Source organism: Bos javanicus, chromosome 7 (genome assembly GCF_032452875.1).
Source record: "Bos javanicus breed banteng chromosome 7, ARS-OSU_banteng_1.0, whole genome shotgun sequence".
Classification (NCBI taxonomy): domain Eukaryota; kingdom Metazoa; phylum Chordata; class Mammalia; order Artiodactyla; family Bovidae; genus Bos; species Bos javanicus.
Genome location: NC_083874.1, coordinates 17,659,372 through 17,671,677, shown reverse-complemented (window position 1 = coordinate 17,671,677; position 12,306 = coordinate 17,659,372). Strand labels below are relative to the sequence as shown.

At 52.0% G+C, this 12,306-nt stretch overlaps 1 protein-coding gene across 8 annotated transcripts; it reads right to left on the bottom strand.

Annotated features, from left to right (window-relative positions):
• Window positions 1-562: 562 nt before the first annotated feature.
• Window positions 563-10,464, bottom strand: LOC133250792 (phospholipid phosphatase 3-like). Of its 8 annotated transcripts, none has more exons than XM_061422443.1 (8): window positions 10,377-10,464; window positions 7,415-7,540; window positions 6,147-6,309; window positions 4,250-4,407; window positions 3,045-3,325; window positions 2,885-2,942; window positions 1,133-1,309; window positions 724-947 (listed from the first exon to the last, which is right to left on the bottom strand). In XM_061422443.1, the coding sequence occupies exons 1-8, from the start codon at window positions 10,446-10,448 to the stop codon at window positions 822-824; spliced, it is 1,161 nt and encodes a 386-aa protein (XP_061278427.1). In that variant the 5' UTR covers window positions 10,449-10,464; the 3' UTR covers window positions 724-821. The 8 variants fall into 8 exon arrangements, with proteins under 8 accessions (XP_061278426.1, XP_061278431.1, XP_061278425.1 ...); XM_061422449.1 differs by lacking the exon at window positions 724-947 and adding an exon at window positions 2,544-2,634 and having other exon boundaries at window positions 1,226-1,309; XM_061422448.1 differs by lacking the exon at window positions 724-947 and adding an exon at window positions 2,525-2,634 and having other exon boundaries at window positions 1,228-1,309.
• Between the last annotated feature and the right edge of the window lie 1,842 nt (window positions 10,465-12,306).

Here is a 12,306-nt window from a genome sequence, read left to right as displayed (position 1 = left end):
ATTTTCAAAGGAGCAGAGGAGCCTGGCAGGCTACAGTACATGGGGTCGCAAAGAATCGGTCGTGACTGAATGACTAACACGATAACAAGAAGACATCAAAATAAATTCCTGATGGATCAGATCATACAAATAAGGGTGACCCCTGCCCCCACCCCAGGATCAGTGAATTACTTCCTCTGTTATTTAAATGTGTGTAGCATCCTTCAGTAGGTCAGATAATTATGGAGCACAGTCTCTTGGGATGGCTCCACAGAATCCCCTAACCCAGAAATTCTCAGCTGGAGGTTACCCCCCTCCATTACAACCTGGGGTTGTGATTGGCACCCAGTGGGTGGAGTCTATGGAGGCTGCTCACTGGCCTCCAGTGCACTGAAATGGCCCCTGCAGCAAAGAATTATCTGGCCCTGAAAACCAACAGCAATAACCAAAGTCGAGAAACCTGACTGAGACTTTCGAGATTATCAGACGTTGTTATAATTGATCCCTGGGATGTGGTTCCCGGATTGATATACAAAGTCTATCAATCCATGTTAATGTCTCTCAAGAATTCATAAACCTGGTGTTGGCATTTCACTCTTTAATATAGCAAGAAAACATAAAAACATAAAGTGAAAGTGGCCCTGCTGGGAGGGGCTAATTTGGGGTTCAGCCCCAGGAAAATGGGACTTCCTGTGTCACCCCTCCAGGGCAGGGCTGATCTGGGGTCAGGACTGAGCTCCAAACAGGTGGGGCTTCCTGGACTAGCCCACCTGGGGGAGGGACAGCCCCACTGGGGAGCACAGGCCCTGGAAAGCAGAGTGTGCCCTCTGTCTATCTCTGCATCAGGGCATGCCTTGGGTTCCCTGAGGGTCCTCAGGGGAGGAATACAGAGAGGGGAAGTGGGGAGGAACGTGGCACACAGAGCATAGGTGGCTCTGGGACTTGGCATTGCCTGCGATGTAGAAAACCTGCAGGGATGAAGCCAAGAGAGGTTGTGGTGGGCTGACATCACCTTCACTCCATGGCCATTCTCCCACTCCAGTCTGGCCTCTCCTGCACTCCCGTCCTGGGAGGTGAGGAGTGCCGGGCATACCCAAGGGCTCCCAGACAAGCAGACCCTCCCTGTACCCCGGTGTCCCACGGCATCACTTACCACCCAGAAAGCCGTCAAAGCTCCCTGCAAGAAGCCGAAGAAAGCATCGTAGGGGTGGTGCCAGTGGTCCAAGACCCGGATGTAGCCAGTCAGCAGAGCCAGGGACAAGAAAAGGAGCTGGATGGTGGGCCGTAAGAGCCAGATTTTCTGTCCCCAGGAACCGGCCTGTATGTAGAGCTGGAAGGCGGGTGGCAGTGCCTTGAAACCCTGGGAGAGGGTAATCAGAGGGACTACACCCCAGGGCTGCATTTTTGTGCCCACCCGTGTTTTCTATCTGAACCTGCCAGTTTTGTATGGAAATGTATTTCAGCTTCTAAAGAGGGTAGGGGCTGTGTCCATCACTGTAACAGAGCTATGTGCTCTTAGCTACATGCTAGCGTTGGGAGAGTTGTTAGTTGGTGAATGATTTCCTAAGAGTCAGGTGAGACCCTCCGGGTAGGCTCATGCTGTGAGTGGGCACTGCCACTTCCTGCATCAGGTCTCCAATCGGAGCAGGTTGGCCTCATTGGCAAACCTTCAAGGAGCCGAGTTTGGGTTCTTGATTTTGAAATGGAAAACAGAAAAAAAAAAAATCCCATCAGGTGAAATTTACTTCCTTGAGATGAGCAAGAACAGGACAGTGGTGCTTGTGTGTTTCAGGGAGAGATCAACTGTGGGCACTTGAGGGACGCTTAAGAGGTGGGGGAATTCCCCGAGATCCAGAATATTCTGTTCACAAAGTTGTCCACTCCATCCAAAAATCAGACCACGGCCGGCCTCTGAGTTGTGTGTGGTCTGTCTGTGCACGTTGGCATGTTGGCGTGTACCCAGTCCCCCAACCACCGCCCCATCCCGGGAACGAAGGGAGTCTGTTTTGCTTGTTATTAATGATTAATAGTGACCTTTAGGCCAGATCCTGTTCTGAGTCCTTTGAGGGTATCAGTTCATCTATGTGTTAACTCATGAAACCACAACCCTAGGAGGCAAGTGCTATTTCCATACAGATGAGGAAACCGAGGTTCAAGGTCTCACGTAGTGTCACACAAAGTTGAGGCTGGAAACAGAGCGGGTACATTCCACCTCCAAAACCCTGCGCTTTTATCACTACAGGAAGCTGTAATTACTTTGTCTTAAAATACAAAGGGGCAGGGATGGTTTGGGGGAGGTGGCCGCTGAACCCACTGTCTTTCAGGGAGAAAACATTGGTGGTGTAAAGGCAACTGTGTGACCGTCATGTGCCCCGGTGGCTGGAGCTTCTGTGTCGTTGTGTCTGCCCACCACCAAGCTTGGGTGCTTTGGGCTGGCTCTAATCTGCTTCTGCCATCCAAGCCTATGCCCCTGGGTTGTTGGCTCCTTCCCAGAGGCAACTCCCCCTGCCCCCCCCGCCCACTTCCCTTCCTGCCATTTTATTACCTAAATCTTAGATCTTCACCTCAGCTGGGTCTTGGGTGATTTCCCTTCCTGCTGTCCTTGGTGGAGCCCAGTCCTGGGCACAGACCCAGCCTGGCATGAGCCCTCTCCAGCTGCAGGGGCAGGGGCCGGGGGGACAGAGGGTTCTGCAAGTTGCTATTCTGGGACCAGGACGCTGAATGAATCTTAAGAGGAGATGGGCCCACCCCACTCTTGCCCTCCTGACTCTGGGGGAACACACAAGCTCTGTGGGAGCTGTGCCTGGCACTGTGGGCACCGACCATGGGATGGTGGGGGTGGGGGGAACAATGGAGCATTTTCTGGCCTTGCTGTGTGTGCAGCTCACCTCCCACCAACACTCACCACCAGATACACCATGCAGTACATCCCCAAGGAGGCGTTCTCAGAATAGAAGGACATCCTGGGGGATGGGCAGGGGGAGCATGGATATCAGCTGGGGGTGGAGTGGGGTAGGGTGGGGTGGGGACACCTCCTGGGTTCCCCTCTCTGCCCACCCACTCGCCTGGCATCGAGGACATCTTCAGGATGCCCTGTGCAGCTGTAGTTGGTGATGTAGCCATTCTCACAGTTGAAGGAGGTTGGATCCGGCAGGCATGTGGCCAGGAAGTGGGGCCGCAGTTGACCTGTGGTCATCTTGGCGATACTGGTCAGGGAGAAGCTGGCCAGGCCGCCAAAGATGAAGGCGCGCAGCTGCTTGTAGATCATGGCCATGTAAGCGCTGCTCATGAAGGCTGGCGAGCTTAGCTGCAGGCCCCTGACCCGAATCAGCTCTCCCAGGCTGATCTGTGGGGCCAGAGTGGATGGGTGAGGGGGTCACTGCTGAGGGCAGGGGGTGCAAGGAGGGAAGGAAATCCTCCACGCTTTATCGCATATGGAAGGGAGGCTGTTGTTTCCCACTAAACCAGCCGAAAGTGTGGGTCTTCTCATTCCATCACACACACACACACAAATGGGTGATTTCTCCCACCCCTGTGTCTGAAATGGGAAGACTCCTAAGCCAAGGAATATGGCTTCCCATTACCACCAGGGAAAGGGGGGGGGTCCCATATCTGAAAGGGGTAGGATTTCGATATATCAGGAAAAGAGGCAGGGCATGGCTCTAGCTTATGTCAGACATAGGTAGGATTTCCTGTCCTATAGCTAAAAGGAGTGGGACTTCCTGTTACACCAGGAGAAGAGGTGGGACATCTCCCTAGTTTATGTCAGACATAGGCAGGATTTTCTGTCCCATATCTAAAAAGGGCAGGACTTCCTGTTATACCAGGAAATGAGGATAGGCTTCCACCCAAATGCTGGAAAATTGTGGAACATCCCCTGTCACCAGGAGGAAGAAGCAGGATGTTCCATGTTTGAGAGGAGGAGGTTTCCCACCTTCCCAGGGGGCAGGGCTGCTTCCTGCCTTCTGCATAAAGGGTTGGGGCTTCCCAGTCTACTGGGGGGAGGTGGGGCTGAACTTCCTGTTCCATGCCTAAGGCAGAGAGGGGGTTCTTTCCCCTATACTAAGTCAAAAGTGGGGGCTTACTTTGTCCTCAAGGAAAGGGGTTTTATGCCATTGAGCAGTGAAATGTCCCATTTCAGTAGGAAAAAGGTGGTATTTACTCCTGCTTTAGATCTATAATCCTGGGGGGTTCCCATTTTGCCAGAAAAAGGGGTGAACTCGCTCATAGCGTGTCACCACAGCCTGAGGTGAAGTGGCCAGCCTCTTACCGTGAAGATGGAGATGAAGAAGCCCATCTTTATGAGTGCCGAGTCTTCGATGATGTAATGGGCCATCCGGGGGTATTGGATGGTGGTGTCATTGCAAAAGAAGCCCTGGATGTGGGGTTCCAGCAAACCGGTCTCACTCAGCACAATGGGGAGGCTGACTGCAGGGGGTGGAGATGACCCCACTCATAGACGGGTCACCTGAGGTTGACTCTCCTTAGGCCTTCTGGCCAGTCTGTCCTCCCAGCATCTCCACAGCCTGGACATGGGGACATAGGTGGGGAGGACAGTCTGGCCAGGAGGCCAGAGCCCCAGGGACCCATTCACAGCTGGGGTCTTGGGAATGAGGTGGATAAGGGGTAAGGATAATGATGGAAGGGATAAGGGTGGAAGGGCTCACTCTTTCCATATGTGTGTGTGTCCTCTTGTGTGCAGGTACACGTGTATGACTGTGGCTCCGCATGTGTTTGTGTACGAATGTGTATGTGTGCTGATGGATAGCTATGTCTATGTCATGTGTATGTGGTGTGAATAGGTGTTTGTGGTGCTCATGAGTACATGTCTGTGAGAGAGAGAGAAAAAAAAAGAGATTATACATTGTATCCACGGATGTGTGGGTTGTGTTGGTGTGTGTGGCTGTGTGTGGTATCTATGTGTGTTTCATGCCTATGTGGATGGTTCTGTGGCTGATCGAGCTGGGAGAAAATGGTAGCAAAGTTGTGTGTGAGCAGCCTCTGGGGCCCCTCACCTGACACTACTATCCTGAAGGCAGGCAGACCAGGGGGCCTGTCTCCAGCCGGTGTAGGCCTGCTCATTCTACAAGCCTATACCAGGCCTCCCTCCCCGTCTTGACTCTCATCCGCTGAAGCCTAGTGGCAGCTGGAACCCAACCTCTCACCATCCCCAGCTCCCTCGCTGGGCTGGAAGGGCCAAGCTAGTGTCCCAGCCTGGCCTCCGCATCCCAGCAAAGGAGCTTTGGTCACTAGTTCTACCCACTGGGGAGTTGAGGGTATTGGTCTATGCCAGCCACACATCTGGACCCCAAGCAAGCTCAGGCCACATGGGTACCCACACACCCAGAATCTGACACACACAATTATACAACCACACAGTCTGACCCAGACACCCAGATTCCGATGTACATACACAGACATATAACAGTATACCCACAATACACATAGGCCCATATAGACCCAGACACAAAGCTGGCTACACAAATACCATTGGATGGACCACCACCCCAGATGCATAGTCACGGGCTCCCATAGATGAAGTGCATGCAAAAAAGTCACCCACAATGAACCGCCCCCTGCCCACCAAGCCAATACAGCAGGCAACACAATACAATATGCAACTCGGGGACCCAAAGGGACACACGCATACACACTCACATGTGCACACACACACAGAATTATACATTCACATGGATATGAGTGCAACACAGACCAGCCCCAGACATACATATAGACCCAGGGGCTTGCACACAACATACCCCTAGTCAAAACGTACACAGAGATATATATAGTAAAACATACCTCCTACCACAGACACATAGACAGACCCAGATACACAACTCAAGGAGACTTACAGCACATAAAGTCATATGCAAGACTGAAACAAAAAGATGAGCAGCTGGACGCTGACCCCAGCATCCAGATCCAGGATGACAGGTAAGCACACAAAATCCATTCTTGTGGAGAGTCCCTTTCTGCTCCCTTCACGCAGAGTCTCATTGACCCAGACATCCCAGAAATATGCTGATGACACGAATGTCCCAAGTACACACATTAGGGCAGGCAGCCAGCCCCAGGCCTAGCAAACCAGGAAGACAAACTCCCTCCAAGGCTTCTTGGGTGTCCACGTAGGGCAGGGGCTCAAGGACGGTAGGGAGGGGGCTCACCCAGCATCAGACAGAATAAGTCCAAAGCCACCAGCAGCTTGGCAGTCCAGGAGTGTGGCAGCGGATGGAACAGGGGTGTCCTGCGCGGGTCTCCAGGCCACAGGCACTGGTATCGGACCACCAACTCAGGCAAGGCCAAGATGGTATGTGGTAAGTTGATTGCCTGTGGGGAACGAAGGGGTTGGCATGCCCACCCGGACTGGAATTAGAGCTCAAGAGGCGATCTGGTCATAGTGGGGGAGAGGCTGGTTTGAATGGTGAAGATCAAGGTGGGCAGGGAGGGGTCCCATTGCAGGCCAGTAATTAGATGGCCAAGGAGGCGGGGCAACCCCCAGAATGGCCAAGGAGGTGGCACCTTCCTGAGGACGGCCTGAGGGTCGGAGGAAACTGAGGCCTCCCTGACTCCATTAGTTGGGAGCCCCATCCCATTCAGGGACTTGACTGATTTTGGGGTAAGGTCTTGAAATTTTGAGTGGGGTCTGGAAGAAGGTGGAGAGGAACAAAGTGGGTGGGGTTTAAGTGCTCAGACAAAATGCTCAGAGACCAGAGGACTCCAGGAAAGTTAGACTAGGACTGGGGATGGGGCAGAGAGTTCTGGAAATGTGTTGCTGCTGCTGCTAAGTCGCTTCAGTCGTGTCCGACTCTGTGCGACCCCATAGACGGAAGCCCACCAGGCTCCCCATCCTTGGGATTCTCCAGGCAAGAACACTGGAGTGGGTTGCCATTTCCTTCTCCAATGCATGAAAGTGAAAAGTGAAAGTGAAGTCGCTCAATCATGTCTGACTCTTAGCGACCGCATGGACTGCAGCCTACCAGGCTCCTCCATCCATGGGATTTTCCAGGCAAGAGTACTGGAGTGGGGTGCCATTGCCCAGGACAAAATACTCAAGAGACTGGAGTCTCCAGGAAAGTCAGGCTAGGGAGACAATAAAAGGGCGGAGCCTGGGGAGAGGCAGTCCTAGCCCGAGAAAAGTAGAAAAGTGAGTGGGCCAGGAGAGTGGGCAAGGCCTCAGAAGTTGGTCTGAAATGTGGGCGGAGCTTACGGGAAAGTGGGCAGACTGGAGGCTGGGCAGGGCTTGGGACAATAGTGGCTAGGAAGTGGGCGGGGCCTAGGGAGAATGACAGGGAAGTGGGAGGGGCTTATGAGTGGGCAGGGCTTGGGAGAAAGGGAAGTGGAAAGGGCTTACGGAGTATGACGGGGTAGTGGTGGGGTTTGGGATTGGGCAGGGCTTGGGAGACTGGGGCAGCTCTGCGAGGGGCAAGCCCACCTTTCTCAGGGTCCCGCGGGTAAAAGGCATATCGGAGTTGACGAGAGTCCTCCTGGGAGAAACGTCTCCGTGCTGGCGATTGCAGACCTTGGGCGATTCCCTGGTGGTCATTCTCCGGCTGAGAGCCTGTTTGGGCAGGCAGGACCCTTCCATCTCTATCAACGGCTGCCCTGTCCCTCTTCGCCACGCCGGGAGTCCTCGCCGCTCCTCATTGGTCCGCCGCGGACCAATGGGAATTCGCCTCCGGGCTTACCCTGTCTTTACTGTCCCTGGAGCACCGTCCTCGCGGGGACCCGGGGTTGCACCGAGTGGGGATGGGTGAGGGTCTTCAGTCCCACTCCTTCTTACGCCCTGTTCCCGCGTCCAAGACCCTGTCTGGTCCCGTTCCAGCCGGGCTCCGGTGTCTCCCTTTCCCTGTTGCCACGCTCCTTTCTCCGAGTGTTTCAGTAGACGCCGAAGCATCTTTTCATCCTTTCAGCCTAGACACCCTCCTCCCACCCGCCCATTCCGTGAAGCCCTGGACCGAGGCGCCGGGTCCACCAGGGGTCGCCCGCGGCCCACACTGCCAAGGAAAGGGACCCAGAGTTTCCTTAAGGGAGGGAGTGAGTGATACGCCCCCAGAAGGAGAGCCTGGGGGGTGGATCTTTGGTGGCTCAAAGACCCTGGATCTTCCCTGGGGGCGGGACCTGGGTTTCCTTGGTTGTGCTCCCTTGTATTTGTGTCTTTTCCAGTCTTTCCAGGTCAGCCTGTGTCAGTCAGTGTGTGACTTAAGTGCCTTTGGTGGTCTTTGGGCATCTGATACTGTGTGTCTTTGAATGCATATCTCAGAGCCTTCAAGACTCTTTCAGGCTGTATGTTAGTGGGTATGCGTGACTCTGGGCATGAATCTGTCCTTTTGTGCTCTTGTGGCTAGCTTGGGCAGCTGTGTGTCTAGTATTGTGTGTCTGGGCATGTCTTAGTGTGTGACTGTGTGTATGCCTGTATGGTGTATCCCCACCACTGTTTTGGTATGCATGTGATTGTGGTATTGTGTGTTCTTATATTCTGGGGTGTTTATGCTCTGAATATGTATCCGTTGTGTGTCTCTGTGCGTCTGTGGCTAGCTTTGGGGGCTACTCTTGTGTATCTGTGATTACGTGTCTCAGTGTGTGTATGTGTGGTGTGTTTGTGTCTCTGCCTTTGTTTGTAATTGTGTACTGCCTGAATCGGGATGTCTTTTGTACACGAGTGTCTGTCTGGTGGCTGCCTTTCTGGGCCAGTTGGAGAGTCCCTTCCAGGTGTTAGCCGTGCTGGGGCCTCCTTCCTGAGACCAGGCTGGCTTGCTTCCCAGCAGAGTGAGCTGGCTTCTCAGGGACCGGGCCCTCTGAGGGGTACCCTGGGCCTGCCCTGGTATGCTTGGGTCTTCCCCATCCCTGTGTTCGTCCACTGCCATTAGCAGGGAAACACCATTTCCTACCTTTGATGTCACTGGTGTGAAAATTTTCCCTTCTCCAAATAGCTCGGGTCTTTCTCTCTTTTTTATTTTTTCTCTTAAAATGTGTGTGTGTGGCCTGTGTGTGGCCACTGGTTTCTTTCTCTATGTACTCATACTTGACCACGATTCTGTACGTAACACACACACACAAACCAAGACAAAGCAAACGTGGAAAATGTAAGTGGGCAGAAGCTTATACAGTGGAAGGTTCATGATCTCTTTTTCAGATAATTCTCCTGAATACCTCTAGCTTCCTTCCTTTTTTTTTTTTTTTAAATTATTTATTGGGCCACCCTGGGTCTTAGTTGCAGCATGTGGGATCTAGTTTCCTGACCAGGGATCGAATCCAGGCCCCCTGCATTAGGAGTGCGGAGTCTTAACAGGGAAGCCCCCCACTAAGCTTCTTATAAACCTTCTAGATATGTGCTATGCAAATGTGTCTTTGCTCTGAAACCAAATCCGCATTCTTTGTTTTCTTAGCCCTTAGAGATCTCTATCGAGCCCCAAATAGATGACTCAACCTCCCCCATGGCTTATTACTGAACTGATTCTATGAGTGATAATCTGACCATTTCGATGACACTTTTGACTATTTCCATTCTGAATTCTTCCTGCCTCTCTTTTGGCCCAGACATCTGCACTCGTTTCTGGACTCTGCTGCTTCATCTACAGGATCAAATCCCCACCTACAAGTTACAGAGGCACCAGACCATCAGCCTCAATCGTGCCGGAGAGCACTTGCTGAATGCCAGGTGCCATTCTGGCTTCTGATTCGGGACAGTAATCCCAGGAGGTGGTCCCTGTAATAGCTATACTTCCCTGATGGGAACCTTGAGGCAGAGAGGTGAAGGCATTTGCTTTGAGACAGAACTGGGATTTAAAGCTAGCTATGCGTTGAGACCTTCTCTTATTCCCATTTCAGTTCAGTTCAGTTCAGTTCAATCGCTCAGTCGTGTCCGACTCTTTGCGACACCATGGACTGCAGCACACCAGGCTTCCTGTCCATCACCAACTCCTGGAGCTGGTGTGAAAAGCAAGGCTCAGAGATGGGATCATGTGCCATTGCTGTTCCTCAACTAGAAACACACTGGTAGGTACATCCCCTCACTCCCACTTTCCTTATCCTGAACACTCATTACGTTGGAAACACAACACAGTTCAACAGTAGCTGGGTAAGGGCACCCCAACTCCACAAAGTCTAATGGCACCATCATGCCTTGTCATGTTTACACAATATGGCAAGTGCATTCACATGCCGGATCTGTGTTTCCCCGGCTTCCCCAGGGCCAAGGAGACTCGGACCCAGCTTTTCCAGAGACTTAATCTGGAGAACGTGATTCTTCTCTCAGTTTCAATTTCCTCCTTCAACACGTGTGGACACTCCCTCAGCTCAAAACCAATCTCACTCAATTATTTTCTTCTCATTTTTCTTCTTTTCTTGGTTTACAGCCCCCTACTGGGTCCCATGCTGTCTCACTGTGCACTTACCCAGTAATCACTAAAGATCTCTTTCAGGCTTTGCCTATGGGGACACGAAGGATCCAGGCCAATGGACTTCATTCAGGGTGGCGGGCAGGCAGGAACTCATAAGGAGGTGAGTTTGGCTAGGAAGAATCAAGGCATACTTCCTGGAGGAGGTGCCTGTTTGCTGGGCCTCTGAGAGGGGAGAGGGGTTCTCCCCCCTCCAACTACTTCCTGCCCAGTCCCTCCCTTGAGCCCTGGAATGGCAATGGTGAGAGAATTCAGGTCCTTCCCCTAGAGGGGAGGGAAACCAGGGCCCACTCTCTCCTGGGGAGACAGTTGAGCACAGAGGTGTGACTACTGAACCATGTGGTGCTAGGCAACTGATGCTGAGAGCTCCATGGTGGGCGGGGCTGTTTATATCAGATGTGCCGACCACAACAATGCGTCATGGCGTTCCCTGGCTGCGGCCTGCGCCTTCCCCAGGCTGCCAGGCCTTGTTCCCCCACCCTGGAGGGGGTGTACAGAATTCTGCTAAGTCCCTTAATTCAGAAGTCACTGGAAGTCCTTGACTGTGACTTTGACTTTTGGAGTTTCAGTTTTTTTTTTACTCCAGCCATTGGAATTATAGAAAACTCAGTGATCCAGCTCACCTGGAATGAGCCTTTGCCATGGGCCTGCCACTGCTCACAGCAAGTTCTCAGCTACCCTTTGAGATTTACTCTTACTCCCATTTAGCGGATGTGGAAAGTGAGGCTCAGAGAGCTGAAACAGCTTGCCCCAGACCACACAGCAAGAAACCGGAGGGCTGAAATGCAAGAATGTTAGAGCGGGGGCAGCAAATTTTCCACTGAGAGACCAGAGAGAGTAAACATTCGGGGCTTCATGGGCCAAACAATCTCTGTTGTAACTACCCCATTTGGCTGGAACATTGCAAAAGTCACCACAGACTGTATGGAAACGAATGAGCGTGGCTGTGTGCTGATACAATTTTATTTGTGGACACTGAAATTTGAATTTCACACGTGATTTGCACCTGTCAGGAGTCTTCTTTTGACTTTTCCCAGCTGCCTCAAAATGAAAACACACAAAATGTCAGTGGACTGAGGTTTTTCCACCTCTAGAATCCATGCTGGTAACTATTATACTTCATTCATTCCTTTATTCAATAAATACTATCAAGGCCTATAATTTTCTAGGTACTGGAGGTAGCATGGAAACCAGGCAGGTGAAGATATTCCTCTTTGGGACTTAACAGTTTCTTGGGGGGAAACAACCACGAGCAAGTAAACAAACGAACAAGAATATCTCACGTGGTGGAAACTGCTAGTAAGGAAATTTCAAGGGGTGATGTAACTGGGGCCCGAGAGAGAGACACTTTCGTTTGGGTTGTCCGAGATGGTGCCTGGGAGTTCTCTGAATTCCTCTTTTTCGTCAGCTCAGGCAAACCTTGTCTGTGAGCTGCCTTGGGGTGGGGTTTAATAATAAACAGAATGGCCAGTGGCCTGTGAGCTTCTTGGCAGAGCGATGGTATCTGGTGAAGCCTCTTTGTCCTCAGAATCTTTGTATCTATCTTCCTGGCTGGTCAGATTCCTCGGAGAAAAGATCCCACCATCCCCATCTTTCAGGTCCTGGCTGCTGGGTCGAGGGGGCGAGGGTCAAGGTGGGACAGTTTCAACTCTTGCATTCAAGTTCACACATTTGATTCACACATGATCCTAGCATGATTCTTCTATTATCAACTGCATTCCTCCCACCAGAAATGTTGAGATTTCCGTGGTCTAGAGGGGAAAAAAAAAAAAGCAACAAAAAAATGGCTGTGTTTCCACCCTACTGGGGAGCAGAGCTGGTATCTCTTTTGGGAATTTACTTTCAACCAATGCTTCTACTTTAGCTGCCACCCACCACATCTCTTTTGGAGTTGGCAGGAGGTCACCAATAACTGAGGCGTGAGACA

Coding starts and splice junctions, on each gene's coding strand:
- LOC133250792 (XM_061422441.1), bottom strand. CDS start 10,448: ATGAAGTCCATTGGCCTGGATCCTTCGTGTCCCCATAGGCAAAGCCTG. Junction 2,943..3,044: donor GAAGATGTCCTCGATGCCAG/GCGAGTGGGTGG, acceptor CCCATCCCCCAG/GATGTCCTTCTATTCTGAGA. Junction 1,310..2,884: donor ACTGCATGGTGTATCTGGTG/GTGAGTGTTGGT, acceptor CCCGCCTTCCAG/CTCTACATACAGGCCGGTTC.